The sequence below is a fragment of the Oikopleura dioica genome, chromosome XSR (genome assembly GCF_907165135.1).
Source record: "Oikopleura dioica chromosome XSR, OKI2018_I68_1.0, whole genome shotgun sequence".
Classification (NCBI taxonomy): domain Eukaryota; kingdom Metazoa; phylum Chordata; class Appendicularia; order Copelata; family Oikopleuridae; genus Oikopleura; species Oikopleura dioica.
In genome coordinates, this window is record NC_137294.1 from 6117608 (window position 1) to 6144087 (window position 26480).

The following is a 26480-nucleotide window of genomic DNA, read 5'->3' on the forward strand; positions in this document are numbered from 1 at the left end:
ATCTCGTACACATTTGAATCGTTTGAATTTATTTATGGAGGTTATCGCATGAACATCGAGAAAATGGAGTTAAGAGCAAGTAGTTAGACAATCATACCTCCTTGCAAGCTTCGCATGCATGTGGCTGTTCAAGAAAAGAGTGAGCCTGGCGTTCATGTCTCTTTAAATCTTTCTTCCAGATGAATCCATTTTTGCAAATGCCGCCTTCAGATTAAAATTTGAGAAGGATCACAGGTGCAAGCAACATACATGTAAGTTGGATAATCATTTCGATTATGTTTGTTGGCGATATGAACTTTCAGATCGGCTTTTCGAGCATAGTAGACAACATTTGTGCACACAGTGCCTCCCTAGATAACTCAGTCAGGTTTTAGCTTGAAGAGGCAGACACTTACATTCAAAGTGACTCTCTGCGATGTGAACCTCAAGTTCAAGTCTTGATTGAAATCGTATTCGACAGCATTTAAAGTCAGTAGTTATTGGATCCTTATGCTGCGTCAAAACATGTCGATTGAGCTCAAATTTTCTTCCGAAGCTCTTTTTGCAATGATGACCTAGAGACGTGAAGGCTACTCAGAGTTCATGGCTGACTCAGATACGAATTTCGGAGCAGTTTTTGTATGTTTGAGTGAAACATGGAGTTTCAAGTCGGCCTTCTGCTTGTAGCGTGTACCGCAGTAACTACAAGCAAACGGTTTAATGTCCAGATGCACATTTAGATGTCTCTGTAAACGGATCACTTTCTTGAAATTAAAACCGTGAAATAACTCTACAATAATATACGAAATCCCGCTCTTCAAGCGTTGCGCATTGAACCCAACAAAATCACAAATTGTACAAACAGGTTTTTTTTAAGACAGCTCCTCAGCTGTGGAGCGGTTTTCAGTATCTTTGAATAAAGATATTTCAATTATCTCTTTTGCATCACGTAGGGGAGGGTCCATAGTGTGTTAAATAAGCTTTTGGTGTCTTCATCTTAATCGGTGGTGGAGTAATGACGTCATTATTCCGTCATTCTGCCTCTTTTGTCCACGGCACCAAAAAATTGAAAAGTGGTAAAAAGCGATAGACTCATGTTCATTTCGCACAGAGATCTTCGTCACATCAGTATCAAGTATTTCTGATGTGTTCTGGTGTCAGCACCAATGTTAGTGGTGGAGTAATGACGTCATCGCCAATCTTTCCTATGATTTTAGTGTATTTTTGACTATCTGATTACTCCACCACCACTGATGGTATTGACACCAAATCCTTATTTAACACACTACAGACGTTCTCTGATAAGATACAAAAGAGAGAATAAAAAAATCTCGACTCTAAGGTTTTCAAAATCGCTCCACAGTTGAGGAGCTGTCTTAAAAAAAAACCTGTTACACTTGTATGTTTCTGCCATAGGATCATCAAATACGCCCTCAGAAGTATTCGAAGAAGATGCCGATTCAGAATTATTTTTAACATAAGTTCGAGGAACTGATGGGTGATTTTTGCTGGAAACTCAACGACGCCTCAGACAATTGTATTGTTTGAACCGGCGCAGGCTTAGCCGATATGCGAAGGAGAAAGGCTTTCAACTCATTGGCAACAAATGCTTTGATCTTCTCGATTTCGCTTGTACTATCGACTAACTCGCTCTCTGGAACCCAAGATGGATTGTCAATGCCCTTCAGTACGACCAGATAATCTTTTTTCTGATTCGCCTCTCGCACGTCGATAACTTTTCCAAATTTCATTTTCAACGATCAGAGTCAGGGGAGAACAAAAAGTTTGCTGTGACAGTCATTCTTAACGCAAACCGGAGAATTAGCGAAGACAGCCAGAGCGACTACATCTCAGAGGACCTCTTCAATTTGATAAAAAATGAGGAAAAACGTCAAAGGAATTTGAATTGTCATATTTTATTCTCGGTTATTTGGTTTCATTAAAAAGGTGTAGGGCATGCTTGCTCTGTAAGGGGTCAAGATGAGAAAAATAATCCTATGTAGACTTTGGTGATGCACCTGGTTGGTTAATATATGAACGAAGATGGGGAAAAGGGTCGGTTGGCACGGTGGCGAGTGTTTTAGGTTACGATTTTGTCGGTTTTTTTATTTGTACAATGAGTCCTAATAAAATAATAAGAAAAGGTTGTGGAGGAATTTTGAAAAGTGATATCTGTGATTAGACTTTTTATTTTTCTTCGAACAGACGCCACCATGAGAGATGAGAGGAGTTGAACTTTGAGACGAACAAAAATGCACAAAAAGGCTAAATCACAAAATTCGCCGTGGCCGCGTATAATGTTTTGATGGTTTTGTTGGATGCCTTCCAGTTCAAATTTGAGGCGTCTGGATCCTCTGGAAATATTCTTAACATCGGGCAAACACTACAAATTTGAAGGTGAAAACATCCAAGGGCCTCCAGCGTAGAAAAGGGAGCCGATTTTCGATGAGGAAGGAGCTTCTTGAGTTGGACTTATGATGTTTTGGCCATGTTCTTGACAGACATGAGGGCCTCCTTGCCGATGGCCTAAAAATAAACGTTATAACCATGATTAAAGTGATAACAAAGGAAGGAACTTTTTGGATGTCGGAAATGTATCATTAATTTAGTCTCGAGACGGTACATAAAAACCGGCTCAAGGTGGAAAAATTGAGTTCATCTACCACCCGTCAATTAACTTGCACAACATGGAAACGCACGAGTTACTCAAAAAACGAGTGGACGAAAGAGAGAAAAAGGACTTGGCGATCGAGGGCACTTACGGAAAGAACGCAGACGAGGGCGTCTTCTTCAGCATCAATCTTGGCCTGGATCTCTTTTCGGACTTCGGGGTCGATAGCCTGGAGATCGTCTCGGGTTTCACCCTGATCGTCCATGAGGGTGACGAAACCTTCTTCGTCCATGTCGATAAGCTGCAATTCAGTTCGCTTGACGATTGGGCACTCCATGTTGTGGGTGGAGGGGCAGATATCTTCAAGCTTCTTGCCATCTAAGCGAATTCGTTAGGAAACTTTTGATTAAAATGAAGTTGAGGTGGAAAAAAACGAGTTGAATGTCTCGGGTGATTAGTATCAGAAAGGCACTAGGAGCCTCACCAATGTGGAAAGCAGGAAATTACTATTGGCCGCAGATTAAGCGCACAAAAGAACTGATTTTTTTGATGAGCGCGGAGTATTAAATCCACGGCCGGAAATGATTAATTCGAAATACATGGAAAAAAGGGCTTACCGAAGATGTCGAGAGCGACCATGTGGACTTTAGCGTGGCCGTGCTTGCCAGTCTTGGAGGTGGACATATCGACGATCTTGCAGGCTTTGCCCTTGATCATGACGAATTCACCCTTTCGGAGAGCAGAGCACTGCTTTGGGTAGGTGAGGGAAGCTCCGGACTGCGTTCCTTCGAATTCGTAATCTTCGTGATCCGACATGGTTACCTTCTGAAAGAGGGGAAATTAGTATTTCTCTCGGCGTCTTCTTTTTATGAAAATGGATTCTTTTATATAGGGAAAAATCAACCCCATAAGGGTTCATTTTTTCCAACTCGATTGTCGAGTCCCAAAAACCTACTGTGAAAAGGGGAAAATATAAGAAAAAGAAATTCTCGAAAAATGACAAAACCTTTTAGCCAAATTTCGCTAGTAACGGTAATTGAAGGTAAAGGCAGTGAGTGGAGATTGTCGACTGTAAGGTTAAAAATGAGTAGAATTGAATGCAAGTGCAAATTGAATTTATTTTTCAAGCGCTTACCTTCGACAAGATCCGTTGTTTAGATAGATAAAAAATGTGGCTCGCTATTGGTTCGCTTGAACTGTGCGGAAAACTGGGGCAGTGAGGTACGGTGTTGTGGGGCGGTGGTGTGATGCATAAAACAGGCGAGATTAAAATGAAACGAAGTTAAAACAGATGAGGAGGGGAGGTAGGGCGGTGAAGATATGAAGGTTCGTTGCATAAAATAACGTGTAGATAGGTGCGTTTTTGGACTGAGAAGGTAAGGCAGGGCGGGGTGGTGCTCCTCAGCTGATTGGAGGGCGACGTGAAATTTCTCTGTAACTGGGGAAAACCATAATCTAGCGGATAGTGACACACGTGAGGAATGGAGCAACGTTTAGCTGCGCGCGAGCGGCCAATGATTCGCGCGGGCGGAGCTTCGTAGGCGCCGAGATCAAAACCAAGCACGACTTGAAGTGATGTAAGCACGCACTCACGCAACTCCCCGACGCCAAATACCTGAAAGGGAAATCTGAATGTCAATTTATCTTTCTCTTTAAATTTGAAAATTATTCGTTGGCTTTTATGCGTCATTTTATCCTCTTCCCCACTATTTTTCAAAAATTCGTGAAGCTTCCACCGAAGGAATAATGCTTGAGAAAAATTCTCCCTTTCTTATTGGCTAGAAAGCCATGGGAAACTGCGTTGCAAATTAGGAAGGCGGAGATCAGGCGCCTTCAGAACTCACTCGGGCCACACGCAGTGCTGAGAAGTTGTTACCTCAAAATTGACGCGCTGAGTGATTGATTACCCTCTCCTTGATTACCTAACGATCGTCGGAGTCGCGTCGTCGTCGCCGGAAGTTGTCGGAAGAGTACGAGTTGCGGCTGGAGCGAGTGCAGTGCTCGCCTCGGAAGTCACGCCGCATCGAGCCGCCACTGAAGCCGCGTCTTTCGCCGAAGGATGAGTGATCTCGATCGTCTCTTCTTTCTGTTCCTTGGTACCGGTTCGACTCGAACCTTGAACCTAGGAAAATGGCTCTAGAAGCTCGGAGGACCTTTTCTTTACCTTTGAATCGACCAAAGTTTCGATCGTCTCTCCTTAGAGTCGAGAAAGGACGGTCGTCGGTCCTTTCCCGATCTCCGTAATTCCGGCCGGAATTGTTGTAAACTCGAACTTCCCTCTCAGAATCGTTGCGATTTTCGTGCGTTCGAAATTCTTGACGAGAGTCGCTCCTCTCCGTTCGATCGTCCTTTCGGCGGAAGACTTCGCGATCGGAGTCGCGATTCGACTCGCGGCTGTCTCTTCGGAAGCGGCCATCCCTGTTCATGTGTCGGAGATAGCTGCCGGAGGAGTGTCGGCCTCGCTCGCCACTGTGATAGAATGCGCTCAGCCGATTTCGGTTGTTATTCCGGTCCGAGAGGGAGCTATATTCTTCTCGAAATCGACGCTCAATCACAAAAGACAGTACCTTTTAAACGGTCGAGCCGGGCCAGGCTTATCCTTTTCTCCCCTGGAGGAAAGCGAACTTTTCCTCGATCTATCAGAACTTTGACCATCCTCGCGTGGAACTGACTTGCGCAGACATGATTTAAGCTGCATCTCCGTTGTAGATGGAGGCTCGCTCTCGACCTTAGATAGATTTGGCGAGTTGGCGGACGAAGACACAGCATCCCAGGGAGTGTCGCTACTTCTATCAACGCGCACTTGATTGAAGAGGCAGCCTTGACTCGTCACAGGAGTTGTATCCATAGCACAATTGCGTCCCGGAGAAGCTGGCGGTTCCGTTTTTACGAGTTCGTCATCCTCGTCGCTGCTCCAAGATTGTTTCTTCTGTTTCTTGAGGCAAGACGGTCTTGGCTTCGGCTCCGCCACCGTCGGACTAAACGAACCGCCTTCGTAAACGAAAGTCATCTCCGGGGTTGCTTCCTCCGACTCGCTGCTTGTAGATGAGTCCCTCTTCTTTCTGATATAGGATTAGAAAACAGGCACTCTAGTTTAAGAGTTACCCTTTGAATGCGTCTATAAGAAATAGACGCCGTCGGGCAGGGCTTTCTTCCCCAAGTGCGCGCCCTCGCTGACCTGAGCCAGGAGTGGAAGAGAGCCCTTCTTTTTTGCTTTTCGGGGTCAATTGATCGTAGACGGAAAAGCGCGATGGCTGAGAGTTCTTTGGGGATCCGTTGCCTCTACCGTTCGTGGAAGAGTCAAACGAGCTGAACATCTCGTCCTTTTCCTTTTCCGGAAGTTCGAAATGGTCTCTGGCGAGTGTGGCATCGGCGTCTTTATTGAAAAATTAGTAGAGATCTTTGTAACTTATTCATAAGAGAAACACCTTATTAGAAAATTATGTTATTGAAATTCTCAACACTCTGGAATACCTTGTGCACGAGAGTTTCAATTTTGATTTTGCAAGCATTTAAACCGCCAAAAATATTTGATAGATTTGACGGAGTTTTGAACTTGCGTAATTTGAAAATCGATTATCAGAGATTGTACCCGGTGAATTTACCTTTTTCTGGTTCTTGAATAACAAGACGAGGAGATAGGGAGTCATTCTCGGTCGAGTCTTCAGGGACACTCGCGAAATCGAGCGACTTCGGTTCGACAGGTTGTCGCCTCTCGGCGTCATCGGCTGGGGGAAGTGGTATCTAATGTCTCGTTAGAAATGCTAATTAACACTTATTTAAACTTACGTCTGCCGGGTCGATTGTCGCAGGTGCCTGCACCTCTTCCCTGTTTGGAAGATAAGTTCCAGTGTTACGTCCAATGTAATTGGGTGTTGTTCCAGGCTCAGGACAAGGTAGAAGGGGGAAATCAAGGATATCAAGTGGTCCGTCTACGTTGTTGATGCGCCCCATTCTGGCCACGAGCGCCACTCTTTGACCCAAATAATCATCTTGGTTATGTGGTTCGTATTCAGCTTCCAGAGAGTCGTTGATGTGGAAGTTTTCCAATTCTTCTCCTTCATCGACGTCGCCGGCAAAAACTGTAGGTCGACCAACCCGGACATCTTCGAACTCGTGCGCGTGATCTTGGAGAACGAAGTTCATATAGCGCCTCACTTCATCCAGTCGAAGACGGGTGTTCAAAGCGACGGCGATGATGAGCCTAGTCGGTTCCTCATGCTCCATGGCATAAGACTTACGAAAAACCGTGTCTGAAAAAACATGCATCAGAAAAGAGTTATTAAAAAACTATGATTTTAGAACTATAAAAATATAATAATTTCAAGACGAATACATGAATGAGAACGGGGGTTAACAAGATGCAAAAAGAGTGAATGAATGAAAGAACTCTTTTTGATTGGATGTTGTTGAAAATTGTGAAGAGTGCAGAGCGGCGACTTTACTCGTTGGGATTTTGAATGACGATCAGAAGGAACTCTTTTTCTGAAGAGAAAGATGTTGAGAAATGATTGATAAAGGAGGACGATACCTGGAGCGATGATGATTTCGTACTTTTTACTTCGAACTCTAACGAATGTCAGATCGTTCTGAGGGTCAATATCACGGACCTTAAGTTCTTGCTTAGTATTGGCTCTCTTTGTCGGTAAGCAGATCAGTAGACTCTAATGATGAGAGAGAAAGACTTACGACAGATCGCGCTTTAGCAGCGAGTTGTGTGATAAGACCGGCGTACTGGACGGTGGTAGAGTTATCCAAAGTGGTTCTCATTGGAATGCCTAAATAGGAATGATTTAAATGCATCGAGGAATCCAGTTTTACCTTCTTTGTCGATAACGATCAAGCCAGTGACGCCCTTGTGTGACTGGAGACGCTTGATGGTTTCATCAACTTCCGACATTTTTGAGTTCCTGTCTTACCAGTCTGAAATACGATTGGATAAACACAGGATAACCTTTCACATTGTCTATTTGCACTGAAAAAGGAACTTTTTACTTCTGAGCAGCTCGCTTCTGGGAGGCGAGGACGGCAGAGGCCTTCTTGACGGCAGCTCGCTAAAAACAGCTATAAGGACGATGTTCTAGAAATGCGAGTACTCACGGTCTGGTCCTTTCGGAAAGCACCCTGCTTGGCAACGTTTCGAATAGATTTGAAGGTCTTTCGGGAGCTCTTCTTCATGGTAGTGTTCAATTTGCCGGCGGAGAAGTTGACGCCACCTTCGGCATTAGCAGAGACCTTGAGGCCTCGCTGTTCAACGAGAGTATTGAATCGGAGAGACTTTCGGCCGTTGAGGTGGCCAGGCTCCTTGGTCCAGGTTCGTCCAGCCCGCTTGATGTCGAAGGCGGAGAACTTGTTGATGATGGCCCACTGAAGATGAGAAGTAGACATGATATCCGAGTTCAAGACTAAAAAAAGATGCGCGTTAAAAGAGTCAATCTACGTTAAGAATATCAGTAATATTAACTTATATCGACTGAACTTGAAGAAGGGATTTTTAAACGGTTAATCGAAATAATAAGGAGAAATAAATTATCAGTTAGATCAATTGTTTAGGCCAGAGGTTTTCGCAGAATCAGGAATCTTTTAACGATGCAAAATACCGCTTGCTCGCTTCGTATGAGCCCATCATAATCGCACAAGCAGGGACAACTTTCATCAAACGTGGAGAGAACCCGCGGAAAAAGCCTCGCGTTCCATTTTCTTCCTTGATAAGACGAGCGATTGTGGATATACTCGGACTTTTGGTCATATCTGAGCCAAGCATCGTTTGTTGCCGTGTTTTGATAACATCGAATGGCTGATAGTTTATGACTTATTCCAAAATGAATGAGGTTCAAAGACTTACAAGAGTGAGAATGCCTGCGATTGCCGCTGCACAGGAAGCGCACACCAAATTTCTCGTGTGAAATGAGTCAATCGGCAGTTGCGTTTTCAAGCTTTCGTAGATGCCAAAGTAGAGGGCAGAGAACGGGACATCGCGGAGGAGTGTAGCGCTGAAACCAATGCCAAGGGTGCGCCATCCTTGAGCACGAAACGTTCTTCCAAAGAGTGAGGTAGTTGCACCCCACGTTAACCCGTCGACTTGCATTCGCGTCCGAATCATTTCCATCGGAGATACTGAAATGATATTAGGTTTTAAAAAATATAAATTCGGGTATGATGATTTAAAAGCGTTGATTCCTACCTATAACAGTTGTAAGAGTTCTTGCAGCAGCGCCACCGAAAAATGGAGCGATGTCGAGATAGGTTTCCGGTAGATAACTCTCAAACAGATCGCGAAACTGCTCGAACGAGGTAAAGTACAGGATTGTAGCGGGAAAAGCCATCACCATCGTTGCGGGGAGTCCAGACCACAAGCTAGCAATACCTTCAGTTCGGGCTAGATGTGCCATCAAACGGAACGGATTAGACTCGCCAACTGGACATGAGATCGCTCTTAGGTACCTAAGTACAAATAAGAAAGTTGAAAAAAATTATGAAGAGTATGCTAGGAATAGAACGAAACTGTCGGGACCATTGGAGACAGAAGCCGCAAGGAGCGCGATCTCCTGAACTATGAGGGACCTTTTTTCTTTACGGATGTTTCAAGCAGGCATGGAAAATGAGATTCTGCTAACAAGACGTAAGCGTTCTCCCAGATTAGACCGTCAATTTGACGACCACGCTTCACTTTAAAAAGTGAGAAAGATCCATCCGAAATGGCTCAACCAAAACTGCAAAGAATGAAACTCACCAAGGTTTAGAGGCGACTGGCCGGTATGTGTCCGTTGAATGAGCGCATTCTTTGAAAGAATTAGGTCTGGAAAGACGAGGTGTCGTGCCCAGCCGAAGAAGGCATTCAGCAGAAGCTCGCGAACATTCAATTGCTTTTTTACCTTTCGGGTCTTGGCAACAGAGGATATGATCCATGAGGCCATTGCAGAATGGGATTACTTGCGGTTTCAATCCCTTTTTGAGTCGACCACTCTGCAAGCGAACTGAAGGAATTATTAATATCCTGAACATCAGAGATCAGAAGGACCTTTTATGACGTCGAATGGCGTCATTGTCAGGGCTGTGATAGTCGCGCCCGACATCGATGCCAGCATCTGCTCCTTTGGCTCTAACCTAGGCCTAGGGTCGCGACGCATTCTGAAATTCATGTCGGATTAAGATCTGGCGCGTGGAATAGACATGTAACATGTATAGTAACTGTATACTAACTCGGGCAGTGACATAAGGTAGTCAAATGACTTTGAACTTTTTTAAAAACTAGAATGATTGACGAACAATATTTTAAGGTTGGTCAATCATTTTAGCGTGATTTTTTGTTTTTGACAATTCCCAAAACAAGTCCAGGAGAACTTGGAATATTGGTTTAGAAGAATCCTGTTGTGAATTCCCAGAAGTCAGGGTCGAGTGGTAAAAATCTTAGTGCAATCTACATAAGTCGTCGACAAGTCTAACGACGTCGTCAAGTGTAACAGGTGCGCCATCCATAGTAAGATCGGTGATGACTTCTTTTTGCTTTTCTGGGCGGAGGTCCTAGAAAATTTAATTTTAACTTGTCAATGAGAAGAAGGAAAATAAATAAAAATAAGGTTTTTTATGTAATTCACCCGCTGATACGCTGCTTCATGGAGTTAAAAAGCAAGCGACAACTGATAATTGTTTTATTTCCCTCCCCTTAAATCCAACTCGAAGCACAAAGCCAAGGCTGGGTAAGAAAAGAGGTAAATTTTTAACTGAGTTGCACCGAAACGAAACGCACCTGAAACATCTCGACAAGGTCGCCATCGACGAAGCCTTTGCAGTCTTCCATTCTCGAGTCGCTTTCAAAGCTCCGCCAAGACTCATGATCGATTTTGCCGACTCCTCGGATGACTTTGCGCATCTTCGTTTCCAACTTCGACAAAAACTGCCACTGCTTTTCGGGAAAAATGACAACTAAACAATCCGTCTAAGTATTCTAGAGAATGAAAAGTTAACTTACGAAGACCAACGTAGCCAGAGACGCTCCCCATGAGAAAGGTTCTCTTCGGAGTTATGGATGACTCAACGTGAACGTCCATAACTAGATTACCCTCCACAATTGTATTGACGTGCTCTCCAACGTGATAATATCCAATCGGAAGAAGTTGCTGCCTGTCCTCTTCATCTGGCGCGTCCGCGTTCTATCGACCGCTTTTAGTTTTACGGAATTAGAGGTAAATCGTTACCCTGGCGCAGATGAAAATATTCTCTGAGTTTTCAGCACCAATATAAGTATCATCGTCCATAATTTTGATGCACGTCATCCAATTAGGATGGTAGTCTCGAGCAATTTCCTCCAGTGCACCCTCAAGTGGCTTGTATGAGAAAACTGAAATAAAAAAATTAACAAAACTTTGCTTATTCCGGGCGCAGTTAAGTCCTAATCGTTCTTTATGTTCGTAAGAAAGAAAGCTTTTCGAACAGTTCTATGATTGTTGGATATGAGTTCGAAAATTATCTGAGAGAATAAAAAACAATTAATAAATTTAACTCGCTATTTTAGACCGGATTTAGTGCCTGTCATAAATCCGCGAAAAGAGTTACCCGAAATCGACCTCATAAGGTCTGCGGATAGAATGAATCCATTCTTTGACACGTCTACAGCAACGCAGGTTATGTGATTAGCTACCGGCGCCTCAGATTGAAGCGTCGTTTGCTCATTCATTTCGAAGACCTGTAAATAAAAAATGGGTGATTCTAGTGATTGAATGTATGATTACCTTAAGCTGCTGGTTTATTGCGCAAATTATCTTGTTCCCATTCAACGGCTTTACAGAGTAAATCGCACCAGTGACTGCTTTGGAGGAAACCAGAGTTAGCTATTGAATACGTAAGATACGAGAATCATGAGGAACTGGTACCTTTTCCTCTTTCGAGTAGCTGAATACGCAAATCCTGCCACTTTTGCACTCTTGTTCGTCGGCTGTTATGGCTGTGCCGACAACGATGAACTTTTCAGCTTTTTTGCCAAGCTCCGCAACGCACATGCAAACGCTGATCTCCCCAACATCGAAGAGGTGCGCCCACTTTGGCACAAAGGTGAGCTCGTCACAAATAACCAGCGAGTTGACGCTCGTATATCCATTATGCACATTGTGAGAGTTTTCTCTTTCGGTGAGTCCACTTTTGTACGGACCTGAGAATTATAAAATACCAAACATGAGGGAGAGAGGGCTTACATTGGAGGGAAAGGGGAGTGAAGAGCTTCTTATTCCTCTCCTGATCGGGGCCGGTAACTTCTTTGAGCTCATCTTCGTTGAACTCGCCTAAGTAGGCGAAGACTTGGCGCTCCTCGTAATGGAGAACAGCGTGAGGCGTCTCGTTCAGTCGGACAGTCGATGTGTGCAACTTCTGAATGTCGTCGATTTTGCCGATTAGTAACGCGTTCTCGTTTACAATCGCAAGAGCATTCGAGTAGCCTTCTGAGTCGAGGACGCACATGTGATTCACTTGCTTCAAGTTTACATTTGAGAAAAACAGTTTCTCATTCGAAGAGTGAATGACTGCTGGACGATCGGAGCAAGCGAAGACAGTAGATCCGTTCGATGTGTGGAACTTGTTCAAGCTCGTCGGCTGTGTTCCCAGTTGAATTCGCTTCTTTGTTGAGAATGTATTGTCGTCTTTGAGCTTGATGTAGAACAGCGCGCCATCACCAATCGACACCAATAAGTATGGGGTCTTGTTTTCTCCGAACGAATTCAAAAGAACTGATCTTGGAATGATGTCTCCACCAAGTTCCATTTTAGCGATTTCTTCCATAAGAGGCAGCTTGTTTATAGATACAGATACGTCCCACAAACCAATTGTGAAGATATCACTTGCTGTGTTATCCTTCAACGGGCTGACGTCAATGCAGGCAACTTCGCTGTTGAAAACCTTTCTACTCTTCTCAACGATTTCGCAATCGTTTATTTCCAAGTAAACTGCTGTGTTTCCAACGCCAAGAATGACCTGGTTTTTATTGACACTGCACAAGTTGATCTGTGAATTCTCATCTGGCTCCCAGGTGCCTTTGAGGCTTTCTTCCGAGACGAGACGCACCTGTTTTTCGGTAATCTGCAGAAATTGATTGTCGGTAACGTTTCCAGCATACATCGTTTGCTCTTCGTTCGTGAAACCGGGTAGATCTTCGATTTCTGCAACTTCTTGACCTTCGAGTCTCAAGAAAATTGTTTGACCGACGAAAGAGAGCAAAAGGGAGTCTTGCTTAGAAGAAGAAGACAAGTACTTTAGAGCCCAGAGACCTTTGACACCGTCCAAATCAATAGAGGCGTATTCGTGGATCCCGACTCCGTTGCGGATGATTCGTAGAGAGCCACCCATTCCCACTCCAGAAGCGGTGACGAGTTGACCTTGTCCCTGTTTCTCGAAGTCGACAATGCACATGTCTTTGATCGGTCCAAGATTGTCGTACTGGTGGAGGGAAATAAAGTGCCGTCCGGAGTTGTCATCACTCATCTGCAATCGAATGAGCTCTGAGTCGCCAAATGTGGATCCAACGAAAACAACGCCGTTGTCTATGTACGAGAGAGTATTTGGAAGCGTGGCGCGTCCAAGCGGCTTCGTAGCAAGGCGCATTCGTTCTTCTGGAATTCGAGTTTCATTGTAGTCAAGAAGAAGAAGGGAAAGTTCACCGCAGCTGTCGCCGCAGAGATACCGGTGCTTGTCGATTGGGGTAACGCACTCGATGGTACGCTGGACAATGTTTTCGATGCTACAAGTAGAGCGATTCTTGCTGTCGTGATAGGTTATGTTCACGTGGCCAACAAGAAGAATACCAGCGAGCGGTTCGGGAACAGGAACGAGTAGAATAGTGTCCTGTTCCACTTGTGTGTGTCGGAAAGGACCTTTGTGGATTGACGCGCCCGAGCCGCTGTTGTCCAAGGTGATCGCTATTGTTGACAAGTGTCGGCTCTAAAGGACTCTTTAGAATGTGCTCTTTCGGGAACGACGCAAAAACGAAGCTGTAACTAACTTACACTATTGTCGTCGTACAGCAGTGCTAGCGTAGGTTTGTTGGCAGTGTGAAGAAAGCACATGTCGACGACTTGAATCTCTTCGATTCGTTGCTCAGCCGTAGTTAGATGCTTGGACGATGAGTTGAGGTTGATCACTTTTAAAACACCGTCGTATAATCGAAGAGCGATGCAGCGAGCTTCGGGGTCGATACAAGCGTGCATTCCGCTCTGGCTGACCGAGTAATTCTTGTCGCGCATATCACCATAGGCTCTAGTGATGATCTTGCCGTCGACGTATTCGAGAATGCAGGCGTAGCAGCTCTCTGTCAAAATAAAGATGCAGTCTTTCTTTTCGTTCTTGTAGCGGAAGACTTCGATGACTGCGATTTTGCCGTAGACGTTGAACTCGGTTATTGGCTTGAGACCGACATCGGTGGAAAGGTTGACTTCGACGCGCGACGACTTTGTAACAATAAGATTGAGATCGTCAGGGCTTGTGAATTGGCCGACAACAGAGTGGGTGACAGCACTTTGCTTGTGCGCCGTGACAACATAAGCACACCCGCCCAGGTCCGACTTCATCACTCTGAAAATAGAAATGTTAACGGGAGAAAAATCCTCAACTGATATTTTAACAGGAGAATAAGAGAACGCAAAGGCGCGACTATCGGATTCGCAATACGTTAAGGCCGGAGAGACTGAGGTTTAACTACTGAACCTATTAACTTCGGTAGATTAGAGGAATAGAGAATACGGAACAATTATGTCTAGATTGGTTTGTAGAAATGATGTAACTAAAAAGATTGTCAGGATTGGATTAGAGGACTAGATAATGAATATGGCAATGAAGAGAACTAGGAAAAACGTCAAGGAAAGACACCAAAAAACCCTGAGAAAGGTACTTAGGCTCGATGCTGTAGCTGACTCAGTCATAATTCAAGAATTTTGAAAATTAAAAAGTTTGCTAGATGAATAACTTTCATACTAGTGGTAGTTTGAGTTATGGATTAGGCAATGTGAGTTATGGGAAGGCAATAGTAAGTTTGGCATTGATTTGTCTGGGGGCAATGATATAAGATCGGGTTCTCTTACGATAAGGAAGATTACTTGGGGCAGGTTTAAGTTCTTGGCGTGTTTTGAATTTAAAAGGGACTATACTGAGTTTCCGAGAAACGAGGATGAGAATTTGGCAATGAACCTAGAAAGTGCCGGAGCTCACTAGCGAAGCTACTCTGGCGGAGTTGCCCTGTGAATTCTCTACGACAAATAGATTGGAAGAAAATTATCAATGTGGAAGTTAGTTTTAGGGTTTGACGGACGACAAATAGAAGTGAATAAGTGACAACATGAAAACAGTATCCTAAAAAGTAACTCAAGATTATAGCACTATTGGAGAGTAAATCTCCCCGGGCCTTGCTGTATTGCTTTCCAAAGCGGTTGCGATTACGTGCGGAACGAAGGTGCTCGATTAAACGAGGAGCTTCTCAATGTCAGATTTAATGGTGTCAATCTGCGACTGGAGCTGAGAACCATCTTTCTGAGTGACAGAGGCGGCGATGACTGGTCGAGTGACGCCGCAAGCTCGGCCGAGCGCTTGCTTCGAGCGGACTAGAATTGAAATTTAATTAAAACATTGATTGCTTTGAGAGGACATACCAAAGACGTAGGATACGTTCTTGTCTTCGCAGAGGAGAGGAAGATGGAGCAAGATCTAAAATAAATAATAAGGAGTTTGAAAAATGTGGGATTTTAAAATAAAATTTGAAAATTTAAATGTTCGCAACTCGGAAGGATCTGAAGAAAGAACAAAGACATTAGGAAAGAGGTCGCAGACTGAGCCGAGAGAAGAGTCCGAAGATTCATCCCTAGCAGCGTCTTCAATCTTCATTCCGAGTCAAGCGTTTGAAATTACTATCCGCCAGTATTTTGTCTAACGAAATCATCACGCAACCATTCTCAACATCAAGTCAAAAAAAATGTCGAGAAATTTGAGAATGGAAGTTGAAATCGTCGCTTTTCCTGGCGAAAATCGCAGAGTAAAATTGAAGAATTGTTACCTCGAGTGGCTCTGCGTCGGCGGCCATGACGACAAACTCGGCAATGCCTCTGTTGAGGGTTTTGGTAGCTTCGTTGGCACCTTTTCGGAGCTGCTTGTAATTAGTCGCCTGCTGCATCAAGTCCAAGATCGACTTGGTCAAGTGCGCATTCGCCAATGGGTAAGCTTTAGGGTTAACCTCATCCATTTCTTGAAGGTGTTAAACTTAATATCTCTTAATCCGAATTATTCGTAAAGCTGACTCACCTTGGCAGTACTCTCCGCTCACACAAGATCACAGCTTCACCGAGTTGTCCGTTCTGAAATAAGCACGCTTAGAAAAATCTCTTTGTGGATCAGAATCTCTGAGACAGAAAAAAATATTTTCATTAAGAAAAAGGAAATTTCTCGAAAAGGAGAAGAATTGGGAAAGAGAGACGTTTGGAGAAATGAATTACGCGCTCTAGGCCAATCGAAAACTTGGAAAGGACCACGCAGTGCTCAAGCAACCAATCAGCGTCGAGTATCAACGCTGCTCGCAGGATTTCTCGATTCGGAATTTCTTGCGCCCATCTTACAGACCTCTTACGAAGTATCATTTATGCATTCTAAGATTCTTATTTCGCGTCAAACCTATTTTGACGTTTTTACCTTTATTTTTAGCCATTATTTTTAGTGGAAAAGAGACCTCCCGAATAAAATATTTTTTTTTTCACTGTTAAAAATGTGAGTTCAAAATCACTCCTATGATTAGTTGCAACAGTTCCGTGACTGTGTTTGAATTTATTCCAAAGAAATTTTCGAGGAACGCGACTCCTCTTTTAGCCGCGAGTTTTATGTACTCGAGTTATCAGCAAGGTTCTAATCGAAGAGGCGGATTTCGGTCAGATATCGTCGATTCTGAAATATAAATTTGTCTTTTTTGACCGTGGCCCTCAAGCGTTGGTGGTGTAATGGTCAGCATTGATGCCTTCCAAGCATTAGATCCGGGTTCGATTCCCGGCCATCGCATACTTTTTCGCCTCTCACCTGAGTGAATATAGCCATTTCTTCGTCAGACAACTTTTGAAAGTTCCAGTAGCTGAGTTCTTTTATCTTAAAATTTTTGTTCATTTCGTCTAGGTGAATTCCGTTGTAACACAGTCTCGGGTATTTCGAGTTTCTTTGTTGTCTCCAGTTTGGGAACTGTGACATCCACTTCCAAAGCTGTTCGTACTGAACGAGGGATTCTGTGCTTCTCCAGTCAGTAGTCAGAACACAGATTTTCGCGCTTCCAGCAGCCTTTGGGTTCCAGTCCTCAACGCTCTGCTCAACCAGGCATCTCTCTTCGACTTGTTTAGATGCATTTTGTATGAGCTGTTTCGCCCTTTCGACGCTTTTAGCTGCAAAGGAATCATTTAATTCTGTAGAGTCAGCTCTTGGCAAATTAAAACAAATCCCTTGACTCCAAAATATTCCTTGTGAGAGTGCAGTTTGTCTTTGAAATGGTTGTAAAGTTTGAAATCTGCCCAAATTAGCTCCTGTAAGGCTGACTTAGCCTTCGCGGAGAGAATCGGTTTCTTCGTCGGATTCGAATTAAGTTTGAAATGAACTTATGAAAGGGTGAGACAAAGTGCCGCAGAAGACAGTTAATACTCATATCACCAGATGTCCAGCAAAACTTGAGCATGAAAATGGCCAACGAAGCGAGCATCTCCTCCATGATTAACACTAGATCGAACTCTTCGGATATTTTCTCGATCCATTGATCCGCAAGATACTCTATCGTATTTCTTTATTTTAATTCTCAAAAACTCAAACCTGTTTTTTCCTTAGACCGTAATAAAACAGACGGATATCCGAAGAAATAAAACTGATGATTCATTAGAAACATGGAAGGAAGGGACTCGTATCCAAACAAGTCCAAAAACTCATGCGGGCTCGCTAAAAACTCTTCAATCTCCGCTTTAAAATCCGGTTTTGTTTCACTTAGCGGAGATAAGAAATCAAAAAAATCTTGTAATGTCAATTTCTTTCTAATCCGTCTTGAATGATATCAGTAATCGCCGCAATGGCAGTATCATATTTGAGTAGTACATCCATGAGCTGATGAAATTGTCCTCGGGATTACGTAGAATAGAAACGGCGGAGAAACCTGGCTTCATGACTTTGCGCACTTCATCTCTGTCATAACGCAGGTGGACGAACGAGGCGTCGAATTTTTGCGAAACTGGGAGATCTCTTCCTAAGTAGCAGTCATTCGCATTGAAGGGGCGAGTTCTGTTTGCGAACAACAAATTTCCACTAGAATCTTCACCGAAGAGCGCTTTTAGCTGATTGTTGTAGCTGAATCGCGCGATGATTTGGGCGACAGTTGTCGAACCAGTTTTTGATGTTTTCAAAAAGAAAATCTGCTTTTTTGGTATGCAGTCTTCTGGTGGGACAAGATCTCTTTCGTCGAAATCTTAATATAATTCTTTTGCACTTTTGCGATCACCAAAGCTTACCGTTTTCGTGATCTAACGTGCATGTTGGAGCTACTGCCTTCGACAACTCAAGACTCTTTTCGCATGCTGACAAGGCTTTTCCTTAATCTCGTCTCAAAACCTGCTATATTTTACTAAATTGTCGAACCTAAGTCTCGTTTTCGAATGCAAACGTGGTGACGAACATCTGGCAACATCTTCTTTATCTTCTTCGCCATTCCTATTTGACACCAAGGAAACGAAGCATAATCGCTATTGCAGCACCAACCGCCTTTTATTGTTCATTGATGAATTCTTTAAGTTTCGAAACGGAACTATTTTACAAAAATTATCGAAAGATGAATGAACTTTTTCATTGCCGCAAAATCCGTAGCATCGACCAGTTGTATAATTACACTTTGGCCGACAATTTTCATCTCCAATGACCTCGTACATATCCAAAGCCAAGTTCCCGATCGCAAATAAAGTCAAAATTCTCTTCATCTTAGAATATTTTATAGATCAATGTTGATTGTTTTATTTGTTCCCGATCAGCGGCCAAATAAGAAGAACCTTGTAAGTTCAAGCCTCAATGTAGGACCTCATTGTAAGACCTACATTGTAGGTTTCTTTAGTGATCAAATGAAGCGTAAGTGCAGCCATTCTCAAATGGTATGTAAAATGTCCCGAGCTGCTTGACTTCACAGTGCTTATGCCGCCAACTGTCTCGCTTGATCCCGGTCATTGTCGATCTACATAGATGGGCGCGCATGTTTGGCGCAAGAAAATCCTAGGATCAACGTCGTCATGAGCCGGTTAATTGCTGGTTCCGAGCAATCTCAATCTTCAGTCACTCGCGAAAATGAGACTCCTGAGAGGAGTGTTTTCTTATTTTTTTCTTAGTGGGTCCGTTAACGGCGAAGTTCCACCGGAACTCGCTGCCCTAGAATCAGTTGATTATGAGAATTTCCCACTGAGAACCATCATCAGTGGCGGTTTCTGGACAGAATGGTCCGAACTTCACTTGACGGGCGACGCTGCTACCCGCAAACGCGATCACGAACAAGAATGCAAAGATAAGTTTAACGATTTTTCAAATGAAGTTCGAAAATTTCGAATCTGCACGTATCCTGACTCGAATAATTGGAAAGGCAGCATTGCTGGCGGCATAAGTTGGTATGAAGGACCAGGAAAAGTTTGAAATCGCTAAGAGTCTAAGACCTTTCTAGACAAAGACCGTTTCAAAACTTGAAAAGACGCTCTTGAGTTCCGTGATGTATTGGACAAGCCAGCTGGCTACTTCTCCGTTGGTACCGAGCCAAATGCACGTGACGACTGGCGAAATATTCAACCTAAAGAGCTAACAGTGTTCAACCAAGCAATAGTTTCAAATTACGCCTCGACGAGCCCATTGTGTGATCCTTCTATCCATGCGATTGCCGAACTTTGTCTGGATTTGTTTTGGAAAGGGGACAAACAATGCTTTGAAGCACCACTTAGTCTTTTTGATGTCCAGGAAAGGATCTTTATCATTTTTCAGAAATCCTTTGATTTGAGCTAAATTCTGATCCAAGAAAGACCGTAAATAATAACATATGTCAATTTAAAAGTCTTGCTGATGCCTGTGGCGAAGACATCAATAACTTTGATCCAGCTGTTCCAAACGCTGAATTAAAACGACTGTCTATTGAAGCCACTAAACAAGCTATACTGGATAATTATAGCGCAGAAGATGTTGGTGCTTCGAAATTTAGCTTTTTGGATCAGACTGATGCAGGCCAGCCGACGAAATACACGATGGAGCTTACCCGAACTGACACTTTTACTAAGCCTAATCCATGTCCCGTCATTTACGAGTGGTCAACCTGGGACTGCTCATGTCCGTATTCAACGAATGATCTGGCTCTTCCTAAGTGCCTCTGCGATGCCCAAGGAAACAGTATTCGTCGCCGATTTCAAGTGTGCATTCCCGGTTCTGTCCTTGTCGACATTGACGATCTGACTGGAGATGATGTGCGAGAACCCGTTTCATGCAATATTTATAAGAACAAAGCACAAGTTTGTGATGGTGACGGACGAGGCTTTGATCTTGGTTACAATACGGCAAACCCATTGAATGCTGATTTTTCTCTCTTTAGCCAGGCAGATTTTGACGACTTTCAACAAAATTGTGGTGGAGGAAGTACCGAGAAGGATGCACTAAACAATGATATTTGCGTCATCATCAAGCGATACTATCCATTCAACCAAAATGTGCAGCTACCAATACTGTTTGACGATTGTCTCGATGTCCCTATGTCTTCGTCAACGGGTGACATTCAATTTGTCTTCGGCGTTAATGAACAAAGACAGCAAAACCAGCAGTGTCCGAGTGTTCCTCAGTGGACTGAATGGACTGAAGTTGGTTGCACAGGAAATTGTGCCGCTGAAGGACGCAAGAGATTTACGCGGCAATGCAAGGACGCGAATGGAATTGTTGTCGATGCTGCGCTTTATAAAGCCGAAGACTGTGGCTGCAAGCCGGAGACAAACTTCGTCATCCCTGCCGATGCGACTGCATATCCTGATGGATATTACGAAGAGAAGTGCGCAGAATGCTGTCCAAGATGGCACAGTTGCACTCCAACTCCACAACAAGGCACTTTAGGGCAACCGGATTTTGTTGCTGCAGTAACATGCCAGTTTGACAATGACTTCGTCCAAGGGGCTAATTTTTATTTACCCGCAACTATTGCTAGAGTTTGCAGAGAGACCAATCCAGATCAATGTGGTAATACTATCATCAGTGAAGATCTACGTTGTATGTGCAAACCACCAGAGAGCAATAACTGGTTAACAGCAGTCTGGAATGATGGGAATACATACGACCTTTGCCCCGTTAATCTTGGAGCTGAAAGACTTCAGGCACTAGTTTAACATATTTAAGCCGTTTCCTTACTATAACCTTTTTACACGCATGAAAGTTAAAACTCAACATAAGCTAACATCTCGATATTTTGGCGTGGTAAACAGAGATTGCGGGTTCGAGTGCTGTGCGGAATGGTCTCAGTGGACAGAGTGGTCTGTCTGCGCTCAGAACGATGCTTGTCATGATTGCAACACGGCCTTTGTCTCTACGAATACTCGCACGCGTGAGAGCTCGTGTGGATGCGCTGCTGATAATATGGATGAACGACTACGACGTTGCAATGTGAATACCGAAGATGAGCTAAGAAAAGTTCAAACCCTTCCATGTACCGACTACACTTGTTGCCCGGAATACTGTCTTGGAACATTTTCCGTCTGCTCCGAGGATTGTAGAAATGCTACGGTTGATGCAGCTGGAATTTGTTCGGCCGATCCCGTCGAAAAAGAAGCAAAATTCGACCAGTGTTGTCGAAAACAGTTCGTCGGTGGTAACCCTTCCTCGATAAGTCAAGAAATTTGTGACAACGCAGGTCTGGTGGTTGACGAAACAAGAACTCAGACTGCGACCTGTGACGATTTCGAATTCTGTTGTAAATTTGATGACTGGTCCGAATGGTCAGAATGTGCACTTGATAATGGTCTTAGCTGCCCGAGATTCAAAGAAAAGGGGAGAAAACATCGAACAAGAAACCCAATTTGTGGTGACAAAGATGTATGTGGGACAGATGAACATTGCCTCGAAGAAGAATCATGCGATATAGATTGCAGTATGTCAATACAAACAATATAAATACATTATTATTTTCAAGATTATCATTCTTGACCAATGGTTAGACAATCATTCCACAAAAATTCAGATCCGTGGAGCGGATGGTCATGTTGGTCAGAATGCTCAAAAAGTTGTGGCGGAGAAGGCCTTAGAAGTCGCGTCCGCAAGTGCACTGATGATATGATTGGCTCAAAAAGCTGTCCATGTAACTTGGGCAACGTTGGTCATGACACTGTTTGTGCTGCTAATCAAGGTATCTGCGAGATACTATCTACTAACTTAGTAGTACTAAGAAAATTACCAAAATGAGTTATTCTTTATTGATCTTAGGAGTTTGCGATGTTTCTGGAAGTGCCACATGGCTTCAAGCTGTCGGCCGTAACGAGCACCAAATCGATGATGGAGGCTTTATCGAAGTCGAGAGCTGTGGGTCCGAAAGCACTTGTCCATACTGGCGCACAAAGGATCTTCTAGACAGAGGAAGCGGCCACGACTGGAGTGAGTGGGGATCTATTGGAAGACTCGGAGTTTGGGTGAATGGACGATGTAGTTCGACATGTGGCGAAGGAGTCCAAACAAGACAAAGAGAGTGTGTTAGCGTGTCAGCTGATGGATCAGTGATCAATCATCCTCACGAAATGTGCGCAGGGGAACCACCAATGGCGTCTGCAGAAGACGAAATCGAGAGACCATGTAACTTGGGCCCGTGCGAAGGCTGCGAACCGTGGACACAGTGGACATGTCCGTCTTGTTTTAACATCGGCGTCAAGGCTAAAGACATATTTGCAACACGGAAACGAACGTGCGAGGACCAAATCGAAGTAGAAGAAGGCCCAAGTTGTTTAGACCTAGGACTCGAGCTTCCAGAGCTGATGTGTCCCGAATGGCAAGATTGGAAACCCGCACGAGGTCTAAGAGGCGAGTGCAGCTGCCTTACGAATACATTTATTGAAGAGCGACTTTGCACTGCGTACGATATAAAAACCGGAAAGCCAATGTGTCCGGGTGAAATGGAAAGAAGAAGTCCATGCGTGCCGACAAATTGCCGTAAGCTCTTGCATATAGTTTCATTATTTTTTTTTTAAATATATCACCTAAAATTACCTTTTAGCTCGTCTTGGTGACTGGACTGCATGGGAAAAATGCTCCGGCGGCACTAAAAGTCGAGTTAGAGCATGCAAGGATCCTAGTGATAACGAGGTAAGAACAGTTTTTATCGAAAAAAGAGTTGATTAAAAATAATATACTTTCAGAACATAAATTCATTCTTGTGCCCGGAAGATAGATTAACCCAAGTTGTCGCGTGCTCTTCATCAAGAAGTGAACAATTCACTGTGAGTCCCGATAAAAAATAAGTGTATTAAATTCATATTAAGATTGCGATGAACGTAGATGAAAGACCTTCGGACGAAGGCATAATACAAAGGGTAAAAGATGCTCTCATGAAAGAGTTTATCAAAGAAGACTTTTCGCTTGAGTCATTTATTGATGAAGTAGATGTAGAAATTTCTAGGTAACAACTAAAAATTTATTCAAAAATTAACCTGTCTCAGAAACGATGATGGCGAGTACATAGCAAAAGTCAATTACGAATACTACAAGCCAGAAGACGATGACATGGAAAAGTCCCTGATGTTTGCACTTGAAAATGTAGCAAGAAACACTCTCGAAGAGTACAAAGAACCTGTCGGTGTTAATCCTTCTGATGGTGCGAGTTTCTCATATCTTTGTTCTACTGTTTTCGCTACTGTTATGATACTTACTTTATTTTAATTCGAATAAAAAAATTTCACTTCGCATGTTTTATGGCGGTGTTTTGACCGTTCAAAATAGACGTTTTTGATGAACTTTCACAGGTTATCTCAAAGTGCAGAGCATGAGAACAAGCGCAGATGAGAATCGGTACAGATGTCTCTTTTCAAATCCAAAAGGGTCTTGTTCATAGAGCATTTAGTTGAAAAATGAAGTTGTCAGCTTTTGTTTTTGGATGTGCCTCTGCTAAGGACCGGACTATTGCTTATTTGTTTTACTTTTTCAGTTAGAAACACTGCAAAAATATCCAATCTAAAGGTTATGTTCCACACGAGGAATCCTGGAGATTGCCATGATACCTGTGTTCTCAACCGAGTCTGTCAATTCTGGACTTTTGACAACCGCATGGACCCAGAGACTGAGCAAAGACGGCACGAGTGCCACCACCAAAACCACAATTCATACGAGAGTATCCACGATGCTGAGTATATGCAGTGTGGCTCTTTCTCCGAGCCACAGGGAGCCGTTCACAGGACTTGGCTCCAAAGATTTCTTCTTAGTTTAAAAAATTAGCTGAATCTAACGAAATCAGAACATGATTAGAAAAAATATGGAATAGCCAAAGAAAGCAATTGCCGGTTTGAATTCGGGGCGAACGACTTTGGTCGCAAGTTCATCCAGACTCACACTCCAAAACAGTGCATGCAGATCTATGAGCTTTGCCGTGAGTGCTCTGCTTATGAATGGCGTGAGTACGATACCGTCACCGGAGAAATCGATGGACACTCGGTCACTGAACACGTTCCTGGACACTGTGTACTCCGAATCTAATTTGTCCGACTGTATACAAATACAGCTCGTAAACGATCTTCTATCGCGAAAATCATGCATAGATTTTATTGACTTGAATAACAGAATTGCATAATGAAAATATGCGTCAAAGTACTTTTGTTACAGAATTAAGGGATTGAACCTTTTTTTTATAAATTATTGCGCTCAAGTGCACGCATTTGATAAGGTGCTTGCAAATTGGAAAATATTAGAATAAGAATTTATAAAGCAGGAACTTCTAGGGCCGTGAGGAGGTTATGATTGGTGTTAACTTTGCGAAACTGTGGCAGCAAGTTTGTTGTGATTCGCGATAGACTGATAAACGCGCCCCAGGGCGCCCTTGACCCCGCTGGCGGGCGTCGACCTCGAGTGTCCTTCGAGATCGCTTCCCGAGTCTGGCGAAGACGTTGTGGCGCCGGCAAGTTTCCCAGTGGAACCCGCCAACGAAGCCGCTGGAGTAGGCCGTTTTTTCTTATCACTAAAAGGGCGTGTTTACTTCTCAGGAGCTCACTGTAAAGGTCAAACCTATTGAGGTATTCAGCGATTTTTTCTGCTCGCTCGAGGTATTGTTTACATTTTGCCAGAATTTTCTCCTTTACTTTGTCACTCTCAGTTTCATCTGAACTCATTTAGACAGCGAAATTGAAAATCTCTCTTACAATTTATAGATTCGAGAAAATAGACGAGAGCGTGTTGATAAAGTGTAAGTGCTTCGTTATAATTACGTTGTTTGTCTTCAGTGACAGCTCGCTGGACCAGTTGCAACGCGGTTTCCAAGCTTGACGCTCTTTTAGATATGTTCGACTGAATAAACATTTTTAATAGAAGCCTAGATTAACTCGGCTGCAATTAATGAAAAAGAAGAGCTCGAACATTACAAATAAATATCAATTTTAAACAAGAACATCATCGAGAGCAACTTATAAACGCATGTAGTGAATAATTAAAGAAGAGTTTTGCCGAGGAATTCAATGATCTTTAGGATCTGGGACATCGCCAAATCGGAATGAAAATAAGAGCAAGTACTGTACCCGTGAACGAAGCTCATTTCGGGAGGCTCTTTCTTCTAGGCTGAGCAAAGGCACTCCTTCGGTCATCGTCGATGCATCTTTAACTGTAATTCGCGTGATGCATCGTAAGCAGTAATTACCCATGCGTACGCCAAACGAGATGAGAGCTTGTTTATGGTTCGCTATATACCATACCATTATGTGTTTCTAATTAGTACGTCTAATTTCTAGACTCGAATTTCTCTGAACCTTGCCTAGAATGCGACCATGCACTATTCTGTTTCCTGGTTGAGATGAAAGGGAACGTCTTCAGCTGCGAAATCTTCGAACTCGCTGATCTCTCCTCCTCATAAGGAGTTTTAATGGCACGCTCACTGCTGAGTTTGCTTCCCGTAGACCGTTAACATCAATTATCTTCCTCGCTTTTCAATAGTCGTTTCTCCTCGCCTTTGCGTCTGAAAAATACGTAATAAAATAGCATTAGATGATTATTCTATTAGGCCGATAGCGCTTCGCTGATTTAGAAGAGGATACTTCATCTCTGTGACACTACTTTTCTGAATTAACAAAGTTAAGCCGATAAAAATATTCTTTTAACGATTAATTTTAACTTGACAATAAAAGTTAGAAGATATATAAATTATATAATATAATTAATGGTCATAAATTAATTATTGTAATAAAGAGTCAATGTTATACTTATCGATAAGATTATGCCGTCGTTGATTAATTCCGTATAATGAAAATAATAAAAAGGATTGGTATGCAAATGAAAAAAAGAATAGCTCGAGGGCACAAAATAATTCACATAGGTTTCTAGCGAACGAATACACTTCCGGTAAAGGATACGCTAGTGTCTTACATTAAATGCGAATCGCCACGTTCGAAGGAGTTTTCTAGGCGTTCTTCTGATTCTGCTTGCACTCTTGTTGTAAGAATTTCAAAATTCAAAGGTGAATTATTTTGAAGCGCGAACTTGGCGACGGGTCTCTGGTGGGTGGAGGAGCTGGCCCCGGGTCGCAAAATGGGACCAATAGAAGGTGGCGACGCTCCTCCACCACCGAATTCTCGCAAAACCGATAGAAACCGTCGTTTAAATCAGGATACGGCATAAATGTCAATACTGCAATGCTTTCAAGCGTGTCAATAAACGATTTCAATTGATTGGTTAT

At 43.3% G+C, this 26480-nt stretch overlaps 9 protein-coding genes, 1 long non-coding RNA gene and 1 other non-coding gene across 13 annotated transcripts; 2 read left to right on the forward strand and 9 right to left on the reverse strand.

Moving 5' to 3' along the window:
- Positions 1-5: 5 nt before the first annotated feature.
- Positions 6-1777, reverse strand: LOC145707955 (uncharacterized). Its single transcript, XR_014134787.1, has 3 exons — positions 396-1777; positions 250-350; positions 6-204 (listed from the first exon to the last, which is right to left on the reverse strand). It is a non-coding gene; the product is annotated as an uncharacterized LOC145707955 (long non-coding RNA).
- A 373-nt stretch (positions 1778-2150) lies between these two features.
- LOC145709692 (uncharacterized) lies at positions 2151-3443 on the reverse strand. Its single transcript, XM_081787393.1, has 3 exons — positions 3208-3443; positions 2742-2968; positions 2151-2505 (listed from the first exon to the last, which is right to left on the reverse strand). Exons 1-3 carry the CDS (start codon positions 3404-3406, stop codon positions 2452-2454), a joined length of 480 nt encoding a protein of 159 aa, XP_081643519.1. The 5' UTR covers positions 3407-3443; the 3' UTR covers positions 2151-2451.
- Positions 3444-3450: 7 nt separating this feature from the next.
- On the reverse strand, positions 3451-7024 carry LOC145709680 (uncharacterized). Of its 3 annotated transcripts, none has more exons than XM_081787378.1 (7): positions 6380-7024; positions 6196-6334; positions 5696-5966; positions 5158-5652; positions 4755-5113; positions 4513-4712; positions 3451-4205 (listed from the first exon to the last, which is right to left on the reverse strand). In XM_081787378.1, exons 1-6 carry the CDS (start codon positions 6857-6859, stop codon positions 4513-4515), a joined length of 1944 nt encoding a protein of 647 aa, XP_081643504.1. In that variant the 5' UTR covers positions 6860-7024; the 3' UTR covers positions 3451-4205. The 3 variants fall into 3 exon arrangements, with proteins under 3 accessions (XP_081643504.1, XP_081643506.1, XP_081643505.1); XM_081787380.1 differs by having other exon boundaries at positions 3451-4218; XM_081787379.1 differs by having other exon boundaries at positions 4467-4712.
- On the reverse strand, positions 7025-7548 carry LOC145709695 (dynein light chain roadblock-type 2-like). Its single transcript, XM_081787397.1, has 4 exons — positions 7412-7548; positions 7280-7368; positions 7122-7200; positions 7025-7075 (listed from the first exon to the last, which is right to left on the reverse strand). Exons 1-4 carry the CDS (start codon positions 7488-7490, stop codon positions 7032-7034), a joined length of 291 nt encoding a protein of 96 aa, XP_081643523.1. The 5' UTR covers positions 7491-7548; the 3' UTR covers positions 7025-7031.
- On the reverse strand, positions 7540-7995 carry LOC145709694 (large ribosomal subunit protein eL28-like). Its single transcript, XM_081787396.1, has 2 exons — positions 7691-7995; positions 7540-7644 (listed from the first exon to the last, which is right to left on the reverse strand). The coding sequence occupies exons 1-2, from the start codon at positions 7976-7978 to the stop codon at positions 7582-7584; spliced, it is 351 nt and encodes a 116-aa protein (XP_081643522.1). The 5' UTR covers positions 7979-7995; the 3' UTR covers positions 7540-7581.
- A 32-nt stretch (positions 7996-8027) lies between these two features.
- On the reverse strand, positions 8028-9732 carry LOC145709686 (mitochondrial glutathione transporter SLC25A40-like). Its single transcript, XM_081787388.1, has 5 exons — positions 9612-9732; positions 9324-9567; positions 8775-9034; positions 8436-8707; positions 8028-8387 (listed from the first exon to the last, which is right to left on the reverse strand). Exons 1-5 carry the CDS (start codon positions 9730-9732, stop codon positions 8163-8165), a joined length of 1122 nt encoding a protein of 373 aa, XP_081643514.1. The 3' UTR covers positions 8028-8162.
- Positions 9733-9974: 242 nt separating this feature from the next.
- On the reverse strand, positions 9975-14146 carry LOC145709676 (DNA damage-binding protein 1-like). The gene is made up of 9 exons (XM_081787373.1): positions 13582-14146; positions 11782-13516; positions 11464-11738; positions 11323-11421; positions 11147-11276; positions 10789-10931; positions 10563-10743; positions 10341-10516; positions 9975-10114 (listed from the first exon to the last, which is right to left on the reverse strand). Exons 1-9 carry the CDS (start codon positions 14140-14142, stop codon positions 10001-10003), a joined length of 3414 nt encoding a protein of 1137 aa, XP_081643499.1. The 5' UTR covers positions 14143-14146; the 3' UTR covers positions 9975-10000.
- Positions 14147-14171: 25 nt separating this feature from the next.
- On the reverse strand, positions 14172-15980 carry LOC145709693 (NHP2-like protein 1). Its single transcript, XM_081787394.1, has 4 exons — positions 15863-15980; positions 15618-15820; positions 15217-15271; positions 14172-15168 (listed from the first exon to the last, which is right to left on the reverse strand). The coding sequence occupies exons 2-4, from the start codon at positions 15801-15803 to the stop codon at positions 15029-15031; spliced, it is 381 nt and encodes a 126-aa protein (XP_081643520.1). The 5' UTR covers positions 15804-15820; positions 15863-15980; the 3' UTR covers positions 14172-15028.
- Positions 15981-16534: 554 nt separating this feature from the next.
- On the forward strand, positions 16535-16606 carry TRNAG-UCC (transfer RNA glycine (anticodon UCC)). Its single transcript has one exon. It is a non-coding gene; the product is annotated as a tRNA-Gly (tRNA).
- Positions 16607-18846: 2240 nt separating this feature from the next.
- On the forward strand, positions 18847-23507 carry LOC145706753 (uncharacterized). The gene is made up of 11 exons (XM_081784192.1): positions 18847-18854; positions 18943-19190; positions 19296-19497; positions 19614-20943; positions 21020-21713; positions 21804-21968; positions 22046-22762; positions 22827-22915; positions 22969-23049; positions 23092-23228; positions 23269-23507. The coding sequence occupies exons 1-11, from the start codon at positions 18847-18849 to the stop codon at positions 23486-23488; spliced, it is 3891 nt and encodes a 1296-aa protein (XP_081640318.1). The 3' UTR covers positions 23489-23507.
- Positions 23508-24367: 860 nt separating this feature from the next.
- On the reverse strand, positions 24368-25521 carry LOC145707162 (uncharacterized). The gene is made up of 4 exons (XM_081784651.1): positions 25330-25521; positions 24958-25102; positions 24824-24917; positions 24368-24776 (listed from the first exon to the last, which is right to left on the reverse strand). The coding sequence occupies exons 1-4, from the start codon at positions 25504-25506 to the stop codon at positions 24566-24568; spliced, it is 627 nt and encodes a 208-aa protein (XP_081640777.1). The 5' UTR covers positions 25507-25521; the 3' UTR covers positions 24368-24565.
- Between the last annotated feature and the right edge of the window lie 959 nt (positions 25522-26480).